General features: G+C 39.2%; 3 protein-coding genes across 11 annotated transcripts in view; 1 reads left to right on the plus strand and 2 right to left on the minus strand.

The window, feature by feature from the left end:
- LOC125019927 (H-2 class I histocompatibility antigen, Q10 alpha chain-like) overlaps positions 1-21,999 on the plus strand; it is a 175,597-nt gene that overhangs the window by 24,651 nt on the left and 128,947 nt on the right. The gene's annotated exons all lie outside the window — the stretch shown is intronic.
- Positions 8,240-21,630, minus strand: LOC125019932 (H-2 class I histocompatibility antigen, Q10 alpha chain-like). 7 transcript variants are annotated; one of them, XR_007114142.1, is made up of 10 exons: positions 21,465-21,630; positions 20,697-20,969; positions 20,327-20,617; positions 19,743-20,027; positions 19,387-19,518; positions 18,827-18,851; positions 18,274-18,306; positions 17,998-18,063; positions 17,344-17,872; positions 8,240-9,859 (listed from the first exon to the last, which is right to left on the minus strand). XR_007114142.1 is itself a non-coding variant. In XM_047605081.1 (8 exons), the coding sequence occupies exons 1-8, from the start codon at positions 21,535-21,537 to the stop codon at positions 10,379-10,381; spliced, it is 1,164 nt and encodes a 387-aa protein (XP_047461037.1). In that variant the 5' UTR covers positions 21,538-21,630; the 3' UTR covers positions 10,292-10,378. The 7 variants fall into 7 exon arrangements, 4 of the variants coding, with proteins under 4 accessions (XP_047461037.1, XP_047461039.1, XP_047461038.1 ...); XR_007114141.1 differs by lacking the exon at positions 18,274-18,306; XR_007114143.1 differs by lacking the exons at positions 8,240-9,859; positions 17,344-17,872 and adding an exon at positions 10,361-10,397.
- The window catches only part of LOC125019928 (H-2 class I histocompatibility antigen, Q10 alpha chain-like), a 333,056-nt gene continuing 326,814 nt past the window's right edge, over positions 15,758-21,999 (minus strand). Inside the window, exon 13 of the mRNA XM_047605067.1 lies at positions 15,758-17,759. The gene's annotated coding sequence lies outside the window, so the exon portion shown is untranslated. The remainder of the gene's footprint in view (positions 17,760-21,999) is intronic.

The following is a 21,999-nucleotide window of genomic DNA, read 5'->3' on the forward strand; positions in this document are numbered from 1 at the left end:
TTTTAAATGTATCCCTTCTTTCACACTAGAACCTAAAGACAAAAACAGAGTCGGGCTACAGAGCACGGGCAAAAATCGTTTAAAAAAAAATTTTCTTTTAAACTAAAAATTGGTTCTAAAAAGCACATTTGGGGCTTTTTCAGGAAATGTAGCTGGGTTTTAAAAAACATGTCCCCTGATATAATAAATGAATCAGTAAAAAGAGAAATAAAACACTGACCTGGTGGAGGAGGGGCTGCAGCAGCCGGGGTCTCCAAACCTTTTGTTTTAAAACAGTTTTAAACATGTTATTGGGTTTTTATTTCTGCAGCCTAACAAAATTTTACTTTTTCTGAGCAACGCTGGGCTCTGTTCCCCACTCCCAAACCCAAAAAACACCAATTTAAATTTCCAAAAGTTTGAGCGGGGAATGACTCTCAAATGAAAACCGTCTCTTCTTTTTTTTTTGCTGTTTCCTTGTAAAAGGGAGGTCTGAAAAAATCATATAAAGTCCCGTTTCTTTGCCCTATTGTCCCTTTACTTCCCCCACTGTTGTTTAAAACATGAACATGTCTCCCCGAGGTTGGATGATAAGCAAACGTCCCCGGGAAAAGGCCTTTGGGTTGGGACAAGGGGGAGGTCATCTTTCTTTATGGGCCCCCGGCCTGGGGGGCGGCTCAAAAGGGCCCAAAATGAAGCCGCCTTCCTGTGGACCCCCCCCCACCCCGGAGGGGGGGAGGCATCGGGGGTCAGGCACGACTGGGGTTCCCAAGCTCATGGACTACGCCCAGTGGGAAAGGGGGCTTTATCTCCAAGAATTTTTGTGGGCTCTGGGAAAACCCAAAATCTAGAAGAGGACTGGACCTCTCCAGTTCTGTAGGTGACTCTATCTGGGGGCCCCCATAGTTCTCCCCGGGGACCCCCAAAGCCTTTTGGGGAAGTGGAGGGGAGTGATTTGGGAGGAACAGTCCTTTTTCGGGATTCAGAAAGATGCGAGCTGTCATCTGGGCCCCCTCCCTGGTGGTGAGTTTTGGGTCAAGGGGGTGGGGTGAGGGGCTGCCTTCCCGACCTGGGGAAAAACCCCGGGCTTGGTAGTGAGGGGGGGCCCGGGAAAAACTGTTTTGGGGAGATCTTCGGAAGGGTTTACTCCTTTTGGAAGGCTTTTCATGCATCCTGGAGGGGGGGGGGGTAACTTTTGGGTTCCCCCGTGGGCCATGTTCGTTTTTCCACGAAGAGGCGGTTTTTCGCCTCACTTTCTGCCTCCGTCAGGGCAGGAAGTCTGTTTGGGCCCCCTGCTCTTTTAAAAGGGGGAGTCCCGTTTGTCCTTAGGGGATTGATGGGGGGTGTTGAAAGGCCCAAAATAAAAAACACCAAAAAGGGGCTTTGGGTTTCGTCCTTGGGGGGGGGGCAGGGGGCTGGAAGGGGGGAGGGGGAGGGAGTCATGGAGTCTAGGGTCCTTAGCTTTTTTTTGGGGTAAAAAATAAAAAAAGGGAAAATGTGCCCCAATTAATTTTTTCTATTCTTTATGTAATAAGCTTTAAAATTAGAGCCATAAGAAAAAATAATTCATTTAACCAAAACACTTTGAGTACTTTTAAAAACAAAGACGTCAAACACCGTTTCATTTTAAATGTGGTATCTGTTTTTTTATAATGTTAAATTTGGGTTTTTTAACTAAATCTGGTTTTTAACATCACATTTGGGGACATTTTCAGGCCCCGGGAGCTGGTTTTTTTTAAAAATGTCACCTTTATTTAAAAAACATCAACCCGAATTTAGTAACCCGAGAAATAAAAAAACTGCCTGGGGAAGATCTTTAAACCCCCTTGTAGGATCTGTAAAAAAAAGATGAAAATGAAGTGAGTTATTTCCTCCCGGGCTCATGTTTCTACAACAGTGGGGTGAAGTTGGTTTTTTAAAAAAAGCCCGCGCCCTTTTTGCGGACTAACTTGGGAAAATCAGGGCACACAGTATTTTTTTGTCGGGAAATTCAGAACACATCAGTGTTGGTTTTTGCTGATAGAAACATCCACTTTACTCTTAAACTGACTCAGTGAATTTCCCCCCTGTCCAGTGGTTTCCCCGTCTGAGTGTTGATCATCCCCATTTAAATCTGGATTAGTACAAAAGGCGGGGGATCAACAATTTTTTGAGGGGAAAGGGGCACTGGACTTATGTTTAAGCTGCTTTCCGATCTAGTAAATGTGTCCCGGATCAGGAGGGAGTCCAAGGGCAAAAACATTGTTAGTTTGATGGTGGAGGAAAAACCAAAAAAACATCACCACTTTTTTTTAAATCAGTCCTCACAACAAAAAAACCCAAAACACCAACATTCACAACGGGGAAAGGCAGAAAACAGAAAGGACGTTCCCGGGGGGAGTTTCCTGAAGGGGTTATTAGCAGCAGCTCCGGGCTGCCTTTTATTGCAGCTTCTGTAAATTAAAAAGAGAATGAAGGATGATTGTTTGGGAGAAGTTGTTGTTTTTGAAGGATTTTACTTGTCCACAGTTCCCAAAAATAAAAGAGCTCTGATAACAGATAATTAAACACTCTTGGTTACAAATAGGGAAGAACCCGTTTCACCCCTTTAAAAATCATATTGGGCCCATAAATTCCCCCCCCCCTCATTAATTTTCCAATGGCAAAAAAGATTTTATTTTTGCTGAGACAGTGGCTGTTTTTTTTGACGTTCATGAATGCTGAAAAAAAAGATTCTCTCTCTTTTCTTCCTGCTGTAAATGTTTAAAGGGGTCAACCCTTTATCCGGGAAAATTTTTTATGTGAAGAAAAACATGTCATAGTGGGGTTTTGTGGGGGGGGGCCTGTGGTTTCCCCCACTTTGGGGAAATTCATCCAATTTGGTGGGTTGGGAGGTGTTTTAAAGTCAATCCTTTTTTTTTTCCCCCTCCTAGCTCCTTTCAATCCTTGGGTGATGTTAAACAAGGGGATGATACACAACAATGAACTTTTTTTGGATTTCGTCTTTTTTTTCCAGCCCCCACACCAGCATCACAAAATAAACCAGGGAAAAGAAACCAAGGGGTCCTATCGCTGCACCAACTCGTCTCCCCTCCCCAGAGTGAGGAGGGGGGAGGAAGATTTTTGATCTAAAAACCCCAGAAAACATTGCCATCAGTTTGTGTGTGTTAGTCAAATGTGGATGTAAAGTCTCAGCAAAGATTGAATTTAATGACTAAACAAAGTGAAATCAGTGGTTAGTGAAGGAGAGAAACATGTGAGCTTCAAAACTAAACCAGAGTGTCAGAGTATTCTCAGATGAGACTATGTGAAGACAACTTTTACCTGTTCTCTAGTTACAATCATCTCACTCACTTCAGTTCAACCACAACTATTGAAGATGAACTGAGCTGTTGGACAAACATCAACATAAAATGACAAAAATAATTCAACTTTCTTACACCAAAACTTCTCAACTCGTGAACCAGATGCAGCATGAATGACTTCACAGCAGAAATCAGACGTGTCTGATGTTTTAATCTCCACAAAGTCTCTTCTCTGGAAGGTGTCGTCTTCATATGAACAAACTCCTGAACTCTTCACTCCGTCCTCTCTGGTTAGATACGGCCGTTCCTCTTCATATTCAGAGTGATGTTGTTTGGGTAGAAGCCTGAGACCAGACACGTTACAATGATGTTGGTCTGAACTTCATAGTTCTCTGGAAACATCTTCACATCAGGAGGAGCTGGAAGCAGAAAAGATGAGGTGATGTTTGGAGGGAGGCTACGTAGCAGCATGATACAGACCAATGTCACCACATATATCTGTAGTAAATAATTAAAGATATTCTCACGTCTTACTTTGTGTCTATGAACTTAGATGAAATGATCCGTCCTCCTCCATCTGAGTCAGGATCTAAAACACAGAAACATTCACATTATTTTCATGTTCAGTCTTTCAAAACAATCCTGATCTGTTACTGAAATAATGTGGATGTTAAACCACAATAATTGAATCATCTGTTCAGTGAGAAACATGTGACGTTAAAGAAAAGTTTCATCCAAGAATAAATGAATGAAACCAGTTCATTCAACCTGTAAGTTCATAAAACCCATTTTTCTCATCAGACACTGTGAGGGTCGTATCCCAAGACATATTAGATTTATTTTATATCAATTTTCCTTCCAAATTTCTGCTGTTTTTTTTAGCCTTTGTCAGCCTTAACACACCTTGTGCTGCCACTAGGGGGCAACACTAGGAGGGGCCGTGTAGTTACATTAATTATTTTCTGTATCTCAGTAAATCTCAATAAATGTTTAATAGATGGCAAGAAGGCGTCTCAATCATCCTTTTTAAATATCAATGAACACAGATTCTAACAGAGTCCATACGTAAATAATACGCCATGGCTTTTCAAAATAAAAGCAACACAGTTGTATTGCATGCACAGCATAAATACTTGTTATACCATGGTCCAGGTGAATCCTCGACTCAACGTTGACAGTTTTAGGAGTCTGTTTGCTGGTGTCGTGTCAAAAAGTGATTTCCTGCCAGAATCTGATTTCTGGCCGCACAGCAGCCCGTTGAGCGGTAGCGCTAAAGCGTCTGCTTTTCTCTGGATTGGATTCTTTGGAAAATAGGCAATAACAAACATTGGTGGGTTGTCAATAAAGATATGTTAACTTTTGCAATGATCCTCGTGGCTCTGCATTGTTTTTATCTGATCTGGGCCCTACATAGCATTTACTTCCCATTTTTGGATGTGTTTTGCAGTTTTCAATCAGTTTTCACATCGCAAAAACTGATTGAAGGCATAGGATAGTTACTGAGAGGTTATTTCTGCCTAAATATGACTTCATTTCATTCATGAGCTTCATAATGTAAAGATCAGAGCTCACAGGAGAGCTTAGAATCCTTTTAAAGGACCATTACAACACAAAACGGGCATTTTCACCCGCCAAAAATTGATTGAAGACAAAATACAGTTCATTATTTTCCTGCACGCTCATTGATACAACCTCCTCACTCAATCACCCACACGTATACACCTACACGGGTGAGTTAGAGTATAGACAGTATACCCACTGCAGCCACTGGTATTAACCCTTAATTAATTTGTGTTTGTGACTGCCAGTAAAATGTCCATGTCTGATCTAAAAGTACACTATAAAAAACAAACAGAATTAGTTATTATTGGTTATTTTTAGGGCTCAGATTTACGTTGTTCCCTAAACGCTTCACTAGGGGTGGGCGATATGGCAAAAATATCATATCACGATTTTTTAAAAATAAAATCACGATTTCGATTTTATCACGATCTTAAATTGAAAAAATGAAAAACAGACAATATTTTCTCGGCATTCAGAGTAGAGACGTGGCATGGCCGTGTTGGAGAAGTATTTTCGGTTGGGCAGCTCAAACCGGGGGTCAACTACTTTAAGCAGGCGTTTGAACCCCTCATTGTCTACCGTGTTGAACGTACCTGATCTTTTGCAAGATAAAAGGTAACTGCTTTTCGCTTGCTTGACTTGTCATACGGAGTGTCTTGGTTAAATGCCTGTGTTAATGTTGACTGTTTTGGTCTTACACTAGCTGCTGCCTCCGCCTGCGGTGCCGGTGCCGCCGGGCCCCTGCTGTTTCCTCTTCAAATGATTGAACAGGTTCGTCGTGTTGCCACCCGACGTGCGAGCCTGCTCTGTGCAAACTCTTCACAAAACATTTGCCTGAAAATCCAAACCAATTCCATGTAATGGAGGTGGATTTTTTTATAGTGACCAACTCCGTTTGTCTTCCAGCCATGGCTCCATGCGGCTACCGCTACACACATAAACAAGGAGGCGGGTAAGAAAGCGCGGTACTGTCCGTCACTCGCTATGATTGGTCGGTCAGGTTGACGACGTATTACGTCTGGTGCGACGGTGCATCAGCATAGATCTGCAATTTATAGAATGTGCCCTCGACGATCCCACGATCTCTGCAGTTTGACATATCGTCTTCACGTTGTAATCGGTCCCGATTTAATATCGTCATATCGCCCGCCCCTACGCTTCACGCTGGAGGAGGAGCCTGTGGAAACTTCTTCTTCTGTTCTATTCCCGCCAAAAAATACATTTTACACATCAGGACTAATAATACGGGGATCTGCTGGACAAACTATATGTATGAATTATAATCTAAAAGAAAGAAACTCAATATAAAAAACAATAAAGACAATAAAAACGTTCTCACCTGAAACCTTCTCAACACGAAAGCGGGACGCAGCTTGAATGACTTCACAGCTGTAGTTAAACTGGTCAGACTGAGGAATCTCCACATGGTCTCTCCTCTGGAAGGTGTGACTTATAAACGGTTGAACTCCTGACGTCTTCACTCCGTCCTCTTCAGTCAGAACACAGTGATTCTTCTTGATGTTCAGGACGATGTCTGATGTGTTGAAGGCTTTGACCTCACACACATAAACAACGTGGGTCTCATCTTTGTTCTTTGCAAACACGTTGACCTCAGGTTGATCTGGAAGCAGAGAAGATGAGGTGATGTTTGGAGGGAGGCTACGTAGCAGCATGATATTTTTTAATTTTATTTTCGAATTTCTAGAATTTCAGACTGGCCTCTGTTCTCGTGACGAATTAACGTTAAGGATGCAGGAATTTTACCGTTAACCAACTATTCATTAAATTGTGGATTTGATAGAAGTAAAAGGTCTGAATACTTATACTCATATATCTGAATTTAAAATTGTACTTTAATGAGTTATTAGTTATTTATTGAATTATTCCTTTGGGACTGCTGAGTGAACTCCCTGTCAAACAACTAAAATGAAACTTCATTTGAACATACTTTAACTTTATATTAACCACTTAAAATAACAGAAACCATCTTTGATAAAAATGTGTGTGACGTTTTAGTTTGTCTAATCCACTAACATGGAGGCTGCAAGATTTATTATTTATGCCCTTTTCAGAATGAATGAATGAATGAACTTCTATCACAGTCAACGACACTAAACATGAACCAGTTTACATGACTAAAACTCAACAAAGGAGTAACCTACAACAACTAATTCAACTAAAACTACTTTAAATGTTCAACAGGTAACAGGTGATTTCCTTTCGTTTTTAACTCGACTCTCAATCAAAGGTTCATAAAACAGTGACTTACCGCTGTTTACCGTCACTACTGTCCCCAGAAGAACTACAAACACCAGCAGGAACATTTAGAAAATAAAGTGGATTCTATTCTCATTGTAAAGTTTAATCCATTGACTGAATATATCCTAATCAAACTTTTTTTTTATCCGAAGAACTGTCCACTTCCTGGTTTCATGTGACATTCAGAGCCCTCCGTTTATTTTGAGCATCTGCGCGGTAACAGCTAGCACCGACTTTTTAAAAAATATTTTTCTTTTTTTTTCTGTTTATCGTTGAGCACAAATGTCGCAGCAGTATTTCTCAATATCCAAAATCTACGATGACTAATGTTCATGCGGACAGTACGAAACCATAAAGAGTATAAAGATTTGTTAAGCTTATGGTAGAGACTTATGTAGTTTAGTTGAGGGCAGTGAAGAAGTTTAGATTTACATGATTCCTTAAACGTCCCATTATGGTAACGTCCCATCGGCGTTAAAACCTACTAAATACTGATAGATATTTAAAATATATATATATATATATATATATATATATTTTTTTTAAAAATAAATAATTACGTTCAACAATTGACTGTACATATTCTAGTCATTATACATTAATTTTACAGTCTATAGTTTGTAGGAACAAATAATGAAACGTCACACTGGCAGCAGCCAATCAGATTATCAGTTTGCTGTTGCTAGGCAGATTAGATGAGCGCAGGGTTGACTCAGTCGAAGGTAAACAGAAGATCCGTGGCTGGGATTTAACCACAGCGCATTTAAAATATTCAGACCATTTATAACAGTACTTACACCAATATTACTGGGTAGAAATACTCGACCCTCACCCTGTTAAAATACTCACTGGAAAAGTGTTTCTAATGTAAAAAGTGTCGAGTACGGTGGCCCTGAGAGGTCAAACACTGGAACCTCAGATAAAACTACATGATAATAATGCCATCAACAAAACTAATTATTAAACATGTGTCCTGTCTGGAAACTCTTAATACACAAAATAGATAAATAAAATGAAAATGAGCACAAAATAACCAAGTATAGGATGTAGAGAAAGGATATAAACCATCTTAATGAGTTTATTTCAGAAACAAACACGTAGGAGATAAAGTTGACTGGACCAGGATTATACCAGAAAATATGAGGCAGAGAAACTGGAACTCATCGCTGTTTATTTTCACTGACATGAAGAATAAACAACAGTTAGACTTGAACAGATTATAGACAGAAGCTCCAGGTATTTCATACTCATCACTTCTGTCTCAAGTCATCATATAATACTTCATAACATATCTATAACACTTTTATTCATAATGTTTAATACAACTAAGCTCAGTTCTCAGTTCTTCTCATGAAAGAAGTGGAGAAAAGCCCAGAGATAAAATGAAACAAACACAAAAAAAATCAACTTAAGGCAAAAAGCTTTTCATGATAAAACTTGAATAAATGTAGTGCAACACTCAAATCTGTTCAGGCTGTTAATCACAGATAATACTACAGGTAATACTACAGGTAATACTACAGGTAATTCTACATGGTGGTTAAAGTTAAAACTTAAAGCAATAGAGAACATTTATAGTGTCAGGTCAGATTTCTCTGTCAGTCTGAACTAAAAAACATGAGGCGTTTGTTTTTCAGTCTGAATCTTCCTGAATCTCCAGGTACATTTACACTTTCTCAAAAACAACATCAACAACAAAATAAAAACACAAACACCTTCTTCATCACTTCTGTCCTCAAACAGGATTTCTAGTTTTTAGTTTGTAGCTTTTAGTTAATGTTTCATCACATCAGGTAGTGTGACATCTGTATTTTATGTAATTTCTCCTCCACTCTAACACTGTCTGGCTCTAACAGCTCCATCTTTGTCCTTTAAGGCAAAAGTTTCCTCTTCATCTGGAATTATTTTAGCGGTTAGTGCACGTGTTCACAAAGTTTTTGTAACAAAGTCTCGGTACAAAGTTTGAAACAAATAATATAAATACATTTTAGTGGCTCAACACAACACTGTGAAAACAATCCACTGCCTTCATTCCACTTCAGCACTTTGTAAAACTACCGCATGATCCAACAGTCTGAGGATAAAACTAGTGTGTTCAGATCATGACCAACATTATCTAAAATAGTGCTTGATTTCATTATTAGTTTTTGTGTAGCATCAGATTTAAAGTTTACCACTAAAAATGTCCCATTGACTCCCATTATAACCACATGTTTTAATCTCTCAGCCACGACTTAAAGAAATCATTTTGGAGACAAATGGTCATATTTGTCATTTTTAGTGTAAAATGTAAAAGTAAAATGAGCTACTTCCCTGTAATCGGGCCTACGTATAAAATGTCATGGTTTTTGTGTTTGTGTTGTTGAGCAGAGATTAAAATATGTGTTTATGATGGAAGTCAATGGGACATTTTTAGAAGCAAATTTTAAATCTGTTTCTACACAAAAACTACGAATGAAGTCTATATTTTAGATAATCCTGGTCATATCCAGGCCTGACCTGAAAGAAACGCCCCAACCCCCCAATATTAGTTTCATGGAAAATAGCAATTTTTATTTATTTATTTATTTTTTCCGTAAACAGTGACTCTAAGTAACCTAAATTGCATTTAACAGGTTAAAATCCTCAGGATGATTGAATGTTTGGTAGTTTTGTAAAGTCCTCAAATGCTTTCAGAGATTTATACAAAAAAAAAAACAACAAAAACAAAAAAATTTTTGGAGATTTTTGTGCAGTAAATTAAAGTGACACCTGACGGTTAAACATCCACAAACCTGAACCCAGACATTAACACAATAACACAGGCAGCGGCTCTAGTGTGTTAGTTAATACTTAAAACTCTTCCTCTTCTTTCAGTGCATTTTTACTTCTGAAAAGTTCTTCTTAATGAAAAACTGCGAGCAGATTTCTTCTACTTTAAAATGATTTTACATTCAAACACCTTCATCATCACCTTCATCATTTCTGTCCTCAAACAGGAGTTCTAGTGTCCAATTATTTAAACATATTATTAGATTTAGATTGAAATATAAAGTGCTTCTCCACTAGTTTAGCTTATTTCTCCTGAACTCTAACGCTGTTTGGTTGGAGCAGCTCCAGTAAACATCCACTCTGACTCTTTAAAGTCTCATTTCTTCCAGCTCGCTCTGATCAAACGCTCCTGATTCAAAAAAGTTCATCTAAAATGTCACTTTGAGGTTTGAAGACGATCCTGCTACTGATGGATGGATTCGATGTTTCTGATGAAATATTCCTGGAGACTTCAGACTTGCACATTTCCATTCAGGAGACTCTCAGCCTCTTTGTCCTTGACTAGAGAAATGAATACCAGGGTTATTTATATGTAGTTATGATGAGACGTGGAGAATGTCATCATCTTTATCTTTCCTTAACGCTCTGGTTCATGTAGATTATCCTCTGTGTTGATGGATACTCACCAGAGACACCAGAGTCGATGCTGCTGCTGCTGCTGCTGCTGCTCTGAGAACGATCGTAGCCCTTCATGTCTGTGAGAAAACAAAATGTAGTCGGTAAATAAAACATGGCACCAAGTCTGTCTACAGAGCAGGAATCACATGAAAAAATATCCACAGTAGAAATGTCTCGTAAAATTAAACCCAAATAATCACTGCAACAAACAATAACTCAAAAAACACCACCATTCATAAAATAACCCTTAACATTAACAGAATCACAAACAGAAATAAAACACTGACCTTGTGAACTGATGACATTAACCTTCACTTTATCTGTAAATAAAGATGAAGATGAAGTGAGTTATTTCCTCCAGTCTCATGTTTCTACAACAGTGTGTGAAGTTGGTTGTAAAACGCTGCAGCCTGTGCAGGACTAACTTGAAGGATCAGGTCAGCATTCAGTATTTTATTGTCAGTAAATGTCAGAACACATTCAGTGTTGGATATCTGCTGATAGAAACATCCACTTGACTCTTAAACTGACTCAGTGACTCCTCTGTCCAGTGTCCACGTCTGAGTGTCTGATCATCTCATAACTCCGGATTAGTACAAAAGGCAGCATCAACACTTTCTCTGAGGGAAAGGACACTGGACTGATGTTTAAGCTGCTACCGATCTAGTAAATGTGTCTGGATCAGGAGGAGAGTCCAGACAACACATTGTTAGTTTGATGGTGGAGAGAAAAATCCAGAATAACATCAGCCACATGTTTTAAATCAGTCCTGCACAGACACCAACACACACAACATTCAGAACAGGAAGGACAGAATGGACAGAATGGACAGAGAGGACGTACCTGGGGTGTAGTTTACTGGAGCCTCATTAGCAGCAGTTCCTGTAAACAAACAGAGAGAATGAAGTGATGGTTGATGGTAGAAGTTGTTGTATTGAAGGACTTGTACTTGTCCACAGTCCAATAATAACAGAGCTCTGATAACAGACTCACTCCATTGTTCTTCTGGAGGAAAAGATTCTGTGGAATCTTGGTGTAAATACACTACAGACAACTCTGGATTACAGGACCTACAATCATTGATGTTGTTGAACACAGTGAAGATACACAACTCTGAACTTACCAATGATGCCTTTTTTCTTCAGAACCACCACCAGCATCACAACCAGGACCAGGACCAGGACCAGGACTCCTCCCACTCCACCACCGATGACAGCAGTGCTGAGTCCACCAGAGCGAGGGGAGGAAGCTGATGATCTGAAACCCAGAAAACATTGCCATCAGTTTGTGTGTGTTAGTGAAATGTGGATGTAAAGTCTCAGCAAAGACTGAATTTTACGACTAAACAAAGTGAAATCAGTGGTTAGTGAAGGAGAGAAACATGTGAGCTTCAAAACTAAACCAGAGTGTCAGAGTATTCTCAGATGAGACTATGTGAAGACAACTTCTACCTGTTCTCTAGTTACAATCATCTCACTCACTTCAGTCCAACCAGATTAAACCAATATTCTTACCCCAGGAATTCTTCACATTCATGTGAGATGCATCATGAATGACTTCACAGCTGTAATCAGACTTGTCTGATCTTTTAATCTCCACATAGTCTCTTCTCTGGAAGGTGTCGTCTTCATTTGGACGAACGTCTGAGGTCACCACTCCGTCCTCTCTGGTTAGAATACGGCCGTTCCTCCTGATATTGAGGACGATGTCTTTTGGGTAGAAGCCTGTGGCCAGGCACATCAAAATGACGTTGGTCTCAACTTTGGCGTTTCTCGCAAACAAGAACACTTCAGGAGGAGCTGGAAGCAGAAAGAGACACATACTGTTGATCCTAGAACTAGAAACACATGCTTCATTTATCTTCTCGCAGCATTTACTGAACATGACCGGGCTCTGACAGCTACTTCTACATTTTCATTGATACAACCTCCTCACTCAATCACCCACACGTATACACCTACACGGGTGAGTTAGAGTATAGACAGTATACCCACTGCAGCCACTGGTATTAACCCTTAATTAATTTGTGTTTGTGACTGCCAGTAAAATGTCCATGTCTGATCTAAAGGTACACTATAAAAAAACAAACAGAATTAGTTATTATTGGTTATTTTTAGGGCTCAGATTTACGTTGTTCCCTAAACGCTTCACTAGGGGTGGGCGATATGGCAAAAATATCATATCACGATTTTTTAAAAATAAAATCACGATTTCGATTTTATCACGATCTTAAATTGAAAAAATGAAAAACAGACAATATTTTCTCGGCATTCAGAGTAGAGACGTGGCATGGCCGTGTTGGAGAAGTATTTTCGGTTGGGCAGCTCAAACCGGGGGTCAACTACTTTAAGCAGGCGTTTGAACCCCTCATTGTCTACCGTGTTGAACGTACCTGATCTTTTGCAAGATAAAAGGTAACTGCTTTTCGCTTGCTTGACTTGTCATACGGAGTGTCTTGGTTAAATGCCTGTGTTAATGTTGACTGTTTTGGTCTTACACTAGCTGCTGCCTCCGCCTGCGGTGCCGGTGCCGCCGGGCCCCTCGCTGTTTCCTCTTCAAATGATTGAACAGGTTCGTCGTGTTGCCACCCGACGTGCGAGCCTGCTCTGTGCAAACTCTTCACAAAACATTTGCCTGAAAATCCAAACCAATTCCATGTAATGGAGGTGGATTTTTTTATAGTGACCAACTCCGTTTGTCTTCCAGCCATGGCTCCATGCGGCTACCGCTACACACATAAACAAGGAGGCGGGTAAGAAAGCGCGGTACTGTCCGTCACTCGCTATGATTGGTCGGTCAGGTTGACGACGTATTACGTCTGGTGCGACGGTGCATCAGCATAGATCTGCAATTTATAGAATGTGCCCTCGACGATCCCACGATCTCTGCAGTTTGACATATCGTCTTCACGTTGTAATCGGTCCCGATTTAATATCGTCATATCGCCCGCCCCTACGCTTCACGCTGGAGGAGGAGCCTGTGGAAACTTCTTCTTCTGTTCTATTCCCGCCAAAAAATACATTTTACACATCAGGACTAATAATACGGGGATCTGCTGGACAAACTATATGTATGAATTATAATCTAAAAGAAAGAAACTCAATATAAAAAACAATAAAGACAATAAAAACGTTCTCACCTGAAACCTTCTCAACACGAAAGCGGGACGCAGCTTGAATGACTTCACAGCTGTAGTTAAACTGGTCAGACTGAGGAATCTCCACATGGTCTCTCCTCTGGAAGGTGTGACTTATAAACGGTTGAACTCCTGACGTCTTCACTCCGTCCTCTTCAGTCAGAACACAGTGATTCTTCTTGATGTTCAGGACGATGTCTGATGTGTTGAAGGCTTTGACCTCACACACATAAACAACGTGGGTCTCATCTTTGTTCTTTGCAAACACGTTGACCTCAGGTTGATCTGGAAGCAGAGAAGATGAGGTGATGTTTGGAGGGAGGCTGCGTGCAGCATGATATTTTTTAATTTTATTTTCGAATTTCTAGAATTTCAGACTGGCCTCTGTTCTCGTGACGAATTAACGTTAAGGATGCAGGAATTTTACCGTTAACCAACTATTCATTAAATTGTGGATTTGATAGAAGTAAAAGGTCTGAATACTTATACTCATATATCTGAATTTAAAATTGTACTTTAATGAGTTATTAGTTATTTATTGAATTATTCCTTTGGGACTGCTGAGTGAACTCCCTGTCAAACAACTAAAATGAAACTTCATTTGAACATACTTTAACTTTATATTAACCACTTAAATAACAGAAACCATCTTTGATAAAAATGTGTGTGACGTTTTAGTTTGTCTAATCCACTAACATGGAGGCTGCAAGATTTATTATTTATGCCCTTTTCAGAATGAATGAATGAATGAACTTCTATCACAGTCAACGACACTAAACATGAACCAGTTTACATGACTAAAACTCAACAAAGGAGTCACCTACAACAACTAATTCAACTAAAACTACTTTAAATGTTCAACAGGTAACAGGTGATTTCCTTTCGTTTTTAACTCGACTCTCAATCAAAGGTTCATAAAACAGTGACTTACCGCTGTTTACCGTCACTACTGTCCCCAGAAGAACTACAAACACCAGCAGGAACATTTAGAAAATAAAGTGGATTCTATTCTCATTGTAAAGTTTAATCCATTGACTGAATATATCCTAATCAAACTTTTTTTTTTATCCGAAGAACTGTCCACTTCCTGGTTTCATGTGACATTCAGAGCCCTCTGTTTATTTTGAGCATCTGCGCGGTAACAGCTAGCACCGACTTTTTAAAAAATATTTTTCTTTTTTTTTCTGTTTATCGTTGAGCACAAATGTCGCAGCAGTATTTCTCAATATCCAAAATCTACGATGACTAATGTTCATGCGGACAGTACGAAACCATAAAGAGTATAAAGATTTGTTAAGCTTATGGTAGAGACTTATGTAGTTTAGTTGAGGGCAGTGAAGAAGTTTAGATTTACATGATTCCTTAAACGTCCCATCATGGTAACGTCCCATCGGCGTTAAAACCTACTAAATACTGATAGATATTTAAAATATATATATATATATATATATATATATATATATATATATATATATATATATATATATATATATTTTAAAAATAAATAATTACGTTCAACAATTGACTGTACATATTCTAGTCATTATACATTAATTTTACAGTCTATAGTTTGTAGGAACAAATAATGAAACGTCACACTGGCAGCAGCCAATCAGATTATCAGTTTGCTGTTGCTAGGCAGATTAGATGAGCGCAGGGTTGACTCAGTCGAAGGTAAACAGAAGATCCGTGGCTGGGATTTAACCACAGCGCATTTAAAATATTCAGACCATTTATAACAGTACTTACACCAATATTACTGGGTAGAAAATACTCGACCCTCACCCTGTTAAAATACTCACTGGAAAAGTTTTTCTAATGTAAAAAGTGTCGAGTACGGTGGCCCTGAGAGGTCAAACACTGGAACCTCAGATAAAACTACATGATAATAATGCCATCAACAAAACTAACTATTAAACATGTGTCCTGTCTGGAAACTCTTAATACACAAAATAGATAAATAAAATGAAAATGAGCACAAAATAACTAAGAATAGGATGTAGAGAAAGGATATAAACCATCTTAATGAGTTTATTTCAGAAACAAACACGTAGGAGATAAAGTTGACTGGACCAGGATTATACCAGAAAATATGAGGCAGAGAAACTGGAACTCATCGCTGTTTATTTTCACTGACATGAAGAATAAACAACAGTTAGACTTGAACAGATTATAGACAGAAGCTCCAGGTATTTCATACTCATCACTTCTGTCTCAAGTCATCATATAATACTTCATAACATATCTATAACACTTTTATTCATAATGTTTAATACAACTAAGCTCAGTTCTCAGTTCTTCTCATGAAAGAAGTGGAGAAAAGCCCAGAGATAAAATGAAACAAACACAAAAAAAAATCAACTTAAGGCAAAAAGCTTTTCATGATAAAACTTGAATAAATGTAGTGCAACACTCAAATCTGTTCAGGCTGTTAATCACAGATAATACTACAGATAATACTACAGGTAATACTACAGGTAATACTACATGGTGGTTAGAGTTAAAACTTAAAGCAATAAAGAACATTTATAGTGTCAGGTCAGATTTCTGTGTCAGTCTGAACTAAAACACATGAGGCGTTTTTTTTCAGTCTGAATCTTCCTGAATCTCCAGGTACATTTACACTTTCTCAAAAACAACATCAACAACAAAATAAAAACACAAACACCTTCTTCATCACTTCTGTCCTCAAACAGGATTTCTAGTTTTTAGTTTGTAGCTTGTAGTTAATGTTTCATCACATCAGGTAGTGTGACATCTGTAGTTTATGTAATTTCTCCTCCACTCTAACACTGTCTGGCTCCACCTTTGTCCTTTAAGGCAAAAGTTTCCTCTTCATCTGGAATTATTTTAGCGGTTAGTGCACGTGTTCACAAAGTTATTGTAACAAAGTCTCGGTACAAAGTTTGAAACAAATAATATAAATACATTTTAGTGGCTCAACACAACACTGTGAAAACAATCCACTGCCTTCATTCCACTTCAGCACTTTGTAAAACTACCGCATGATCCAACAGTCTGAGGATAAAACTAGTGTGTTCAGATCATGACCAACATTATCTAAAATAGTGCTTGATTTCATTATTAGTTTTTCTGTAGCATCAGATTTAAAGTTTACCACTAAAAATGTCCCATTCACTCCCATTATAACCACATGTTTTAATCTCTCAGCCACGACTTAAAGAAATCATTTTGGAGACAAATGGTCATATTTGTCATTTTTAGTGTAAAATGTAAAAGTAAAATGAGCTACTTCCCTGTAATCGGGCTACGTATAAAATGTCATGGTTTTTGTGTTTGTGTTGTTGAGCAGAGATTAAAATATGTGTTTATGATGGAAGTCAATGGGACATTTTTAGAAGCAAATTTTAAATCTGTTTCTACACAAAAACTACGAATGAAGTCAATATTTTAGATAATCCTGGTCATATCCAGGCCTGACCTGAAAGAAACGCCCAACCCCCCAATATTAGTTTCATGGAAAATAGCGATTTTTATTTATTTATTTCCATAAACAGGGACTCTAAGTTTAACAGGTTAAAATCCTCAGGATGATTGAATGTTTGGTAGTTTTATAAAGTTTTTTGGAGATTTTTGTCCTTCGTGACTCAATAGTGCAGTAACTTAAACTGACACATCCACAAACTGACTCTTGACATGTTTTCAGATTCATCTCGACTCCAGGAACTAGACCTGAACCCAGACATTAACACAATAACACAGGCAGCGGCTCTAGTGTGTTAGTTAACACTTAAAACTCTTTCAGAGTTCTTGCAGATTTCCTCTACTTTAAAATGATTTTACATTCAAACACCTTCATCATCACCTTCATCATTTCTGTCTTCAAACAGGAGTTCTAGTGTCCCAATTATTTAAACATATTATTAGATTTAGATTGAAATATAAAGTGCTTCTCCACTAGTTTAGCTTATTTCTCCTGAACTCTAACGCTGTTTGGTTGGAGCAGCTCCAGTAAACATCCACTCTGACTCTTTAAAGTCTCATTTCTTCCAGCTCGCTCTGATCAAACGCTCCTGATTCAAAAAAGTTCATCTAAAATGTCACTTTGAGGTTTGAAGACGATTAGAAAATACTTTAGTCTCAGTCTCCTGCTACTGATGGATGGATTCCATGTTTCTGATGAAATATTCCTGGAGACTTCAGACTTGCACATTTCCATCCAGGAGACTCTCAGCCTCTTTGTCCTTTGTGTTGCCATTGACTAGAGAAATGAATACCAGGGTTATTTATATGTAGTTATGATGAGACGTGGAGAATGTCATCATCTTTATCTTTCCTTAACGCTCTGGTTCATGTAGATTATCCTCTGCGTTGATGGATACTCACCAGAGACACCAGAGTCGATGCTGCTGCTGCTGCTGCTGCTCTGAGAACGATCGTAGCCCTTCATGTCTGTGAGAAAACAAAATGTAGTCGGTAAATAAAACATGGCACCAAGTCCGTCTACAGAGCAGGAATCACATGAAAAAAGATCCACAGTAGAAATGTCTCGTAAAATTAAACCCAATTAATCACTGCAACAAACAATAACTCAAAAAACACCACCATTCATAAAATAACCCTTAACATTAACAGAATCACAAACAGAAATAAAACACTGACCTTGTGAACTGATGACATTAACCTTCACTTTATCTGTAAATAAAGACCAAGATGAAGATGAAGTGAGTTATTTCCTCCAGTCTCATGTTTCTACAACAGTGTGTGAAGTTGGTTGTAAAACGCTGCAGCCTGTGCAGGACTAACTTGAAGGATCAGGTCAGCATTCAGTATTTTATTGTCAGTAAATGTCAGAACACATTCAGTGTTGGATATCTGCTGATAGAAACATCCACTTGACTCTTAAACTGACTCAGTGACTCCTCTGTCCAGTGTCCACGTCTGAGTGTCTGATCATCTCATAACTCTGGATTAGTACAAAAGGCAGCATCAACACTTTCTCTGAGGGAAAGGACACTGGACTGATGTTTAAGCTGCTACCGATCTAGTAAATGTGTCTGGATCAGGAGGAGAGTCCAGACAACACATTGTTAGTTTGATGGTGGAGAGAAAAATCCAGAATAACATCAGCCACATGTTTTAAATCAGTCCGGCACAGACACCAACACACACAACACTTAGAGAAGAAAGGACAGAGAGGACAGAATGGACGTACCTTTTATCATCATTAGTACCAGCTCCTGTAAACAAACAGAGAGAATGAAGTGATGGTTGATGGTAGAAGTCGTTGTATTGAAGGACTTGTACTTGTCCACAGTCCAATAATAACAGAGCTCTGATAACAGACTCACTCCATTGTTCTTCTGGAGGAAAAGATTCTGTGGATTCTTGGTGTAAAATCCATCAGAAATCCATTAATGTACCAACTGGACCAGTTTCTGTTGTGTTTTACCCACAGAGTTTTCCTATTTAAACTTCAACTCCACTCCAGTCTCTTAGGACTGAATAAGCTACTGAGATGAAACATCCTTTCTAAACTCTACTCAACTCAACTCCCAGTCCAGTTGCCTTTTTAAAATGTTTTTTAGATGCATCATGACCCAGATGATGAAGAACCTTCACAGACGTCAAATTCTAACGTTACAGATTTAGTTAAAATGTTGATATAGATCAGTATTAGATTCTTAAACAGGAATTTACTGCCTTAATCAACAAGGTTTAAATCACAACTAAGAGAAAATATGTTATACACATGATACACAACTCTGAACCTACCAAGGTCGCCTCGTTTCTTCAGAACCAACAGCACCGCAACCACAACTAGAACCAGGACCAGGACCAGGCCTCCTCCCCCTGCACCAATGATGACAACTGTGTCTCCATCAGAGCCAGAAGGAAGACGATGATCTAAAAAAAAAAATGCGGATGTAAAGTGTCAGCAAAGATTGAATTTAACGACTAAACAAAGTGAAATCAGTGGTTAGTGAAGGAGATAAACATGTGAGCTTCAAAACTAAACCAGAGTGTCAGAGTATTCTCAGATGAGACTATGTGAAGACAACTTCTACCTGTTCTCTAGTTACAATCATCTCACTCACTTCAGTCCAACCAGATTAAACCAACATTCTTACCCCAGGAATTCCTCACATACGTATCAGATGCAGCATGAATGACTTCACAGGTGTAATCAGACTTGTCTGATCTTTTAATCTCCACATAGTCTCTTCTCTGGAAGGTGTCGTCTTCATTTGGACGAACTCCTGAGGTCACCACTCCGTCCTCTCTGGTTAGAATACGGCCGTTCCTCCTGATATTGAGGACGATGTCTTTTTGGTAGAAGCCTGTGGCCAGGCACGTCAAAGTGACGTTGGTCTCAACTTTGGCGTTTCTCCCAAACAAGAACACTTCAGGAGGAGCTGGAAACAGAAAGAGACACATACTGTTGATTCTAGAATTAGAAACACATGCTTCATTTATCTTCTCGCAGCATTTACTGAACATGACCAGGCTCTGACAGCTACTTCTACATTTCCTTAAAGAGCTGACTGTCTTACATCAGCTGTAGCTTGAAGGAAGTAAATATTTCAGTAAGTCACCAACATGAGACTTCCATCAGGTATAATTAAACCTACTTCCATCAGGTATAATTAAACCTACTTCCATCATCTCTACTAATAAAAAACATGAATATAAAATAATTTCATGCTTTACATACAGGCTTTTCTTGTCTGATTTTCGCCGTAACTCCAGAACTTCCCCAGCCAGTCCATGCACTCGTTCTCCAGGTAGCCTTTGGTGTATTCTTTCAGGACCTGGACTTCATCCCACTTCCTCTTGGTGGGGACAGCTGCATCAGTCGGGGCGACCCAGACTGCGTTGGCATCATCGAAGGACAGGAAGTCGTTTCCATCATAGTTGTACATGTCCATACCACGCTGGAACTGTAGAGAGCCGTCAGGTTGTACCTCGCCTTCACAGCCGTGCATCCACTGGAGAACATGGACGTCTGGAACCAAACAAAGCTCATATCTAAAAGGTCCAGAGTGAAATGTGTTTGAGGAGTTTTACAGAGTGGTGGATCTTACCGGTGTCATTCTGTCTCATCCGTTTCATCAGGATGTCGATGTTGACCTTGAACCACTGCTGCTTGCTCCGGCGGGACTGTGTTCCTTTGTCCCAGTACTCTTTAGAAAGTCGCTCTTCCATCCAGGGCTGTTTGGGAACTTTGGTCTGATGCTCACTGTCGTAGTAGTCGATCATCTTGCCGTCCAGCAGACCCATGGCTGTGAACTCGTGGATGCCCGGGAGTCCCACAGGTTTGGAGAGGGCCGTGTAGATGTACGTGAGGGAATGTTTCTCTGAGAATCACACAGGTACAAAAACTAGAATTTAGCATCTACGTGGCAGCAGATTAGATCCACTGACATTGACACTAGAGAATTCATCCCAACAGCTAGAGGGCTGTAAAATACTCTTTTCTACTACAACTACTGTTCTAAATCAATCAGCACATTTAAACAGAAAGTTTTACATCTATACACGTTTCTAAAAATATATACGTAACGACCATCTTGAGGCATCAACAGAAACACATTAGCTTTTGATGGCTTCACTGATATTATCAACAAATTCAGAATATTGTAAAGTTTCATAATATATTACTTTATATTCAAACGATGACATTAATTTGCCCAGATAAGTCGAACTACAGTGATTATTCGACGGATAAATCGACGACTGAATATGAAATTAAAGTGACGTTGCCGTTAGCTTGTAGCTAATGCTAGCTTAACATTAACTTGTGGCTGTCAACGGTGCGATTTTCACCTTTACTGAATAAAACCTGAACTTACCGCCTCCAGCTGGGTCCACATCCCCCCACATTAAAGACAAAAACACAAATATCCAGACTCTTGATGGATTCATGGTTTTAAAACGAGAAAACTTGGCATGTTAAAAAAAAGGTGCTGCGAGGACACGGACTTGGTTGTTTACGCCTCATCAACCAATCAGATTATTAGTTTGCTGTTGCTGGGCAGATTACATGAGCGGAGGTTGTTTATAAGTAAATAAATATATTAAGCCAGCCATACAATTAATTCATTATACATGACTGGAGTATATGGTTTTAACAAGAAAACAATGTTGGTGGATTCATGGTTTTAAAAAGAATAAAACGTCTCATTGGCAGCAGCCAGTCAGATTATTAGCTTGCTGTTGCTAGGCAGACTTGGTGAGCGCAGGTTTGAAACAGTGGAGGCTGCGGAGGAAAACGAAGATAAACAGAAGATCCGTTTTGGGATTAAACGACAGCGCTGGACTAAATATTCAGACCATTTATTACAGTAACTACACCAATACTACTTGGTGTAATGTTAAAATACTTAC

The sequence above is a fragment of the Mugil cephalus genome, chromosome 14 (assembly GCF_022458985.1).
Source record: "Mugil cephalus isolate CIBA_MC_2020 chromosome 14, CIBA_Mcephalus_1.1, whole genome shotgun sequence".
Taxonomy (NCBI): Eukaryota; Metazoa; Chordata; class Actinopteri; order Mugiliformes; family Mugilidae; genus Mugil; species Mugil cephalus.

Coding starts and splice junctions, on each gene's coding strand:
- LOC125019932 (XM_047605081.1), bottom strand. CDS start 21,537: ATGAATCCATCAAGAGTCTGGATATTTGTGTTTTTGTCTTTAATGTGG. Junction 20,970..21,464: donor TGTGGACCCAGCTGGAGGCG/GTAAGTTCAGGT, acceptor TGTGATTCTCAG/AGAAACATTCCCTCACGTAC. Junction 18,852..19,386: donor GAAGAAACGAGGCGACCTTG/GTAGGTTCAGAG, acceptor GTTTGTTTACAG/GAGCTGGTACTAATGATGAT.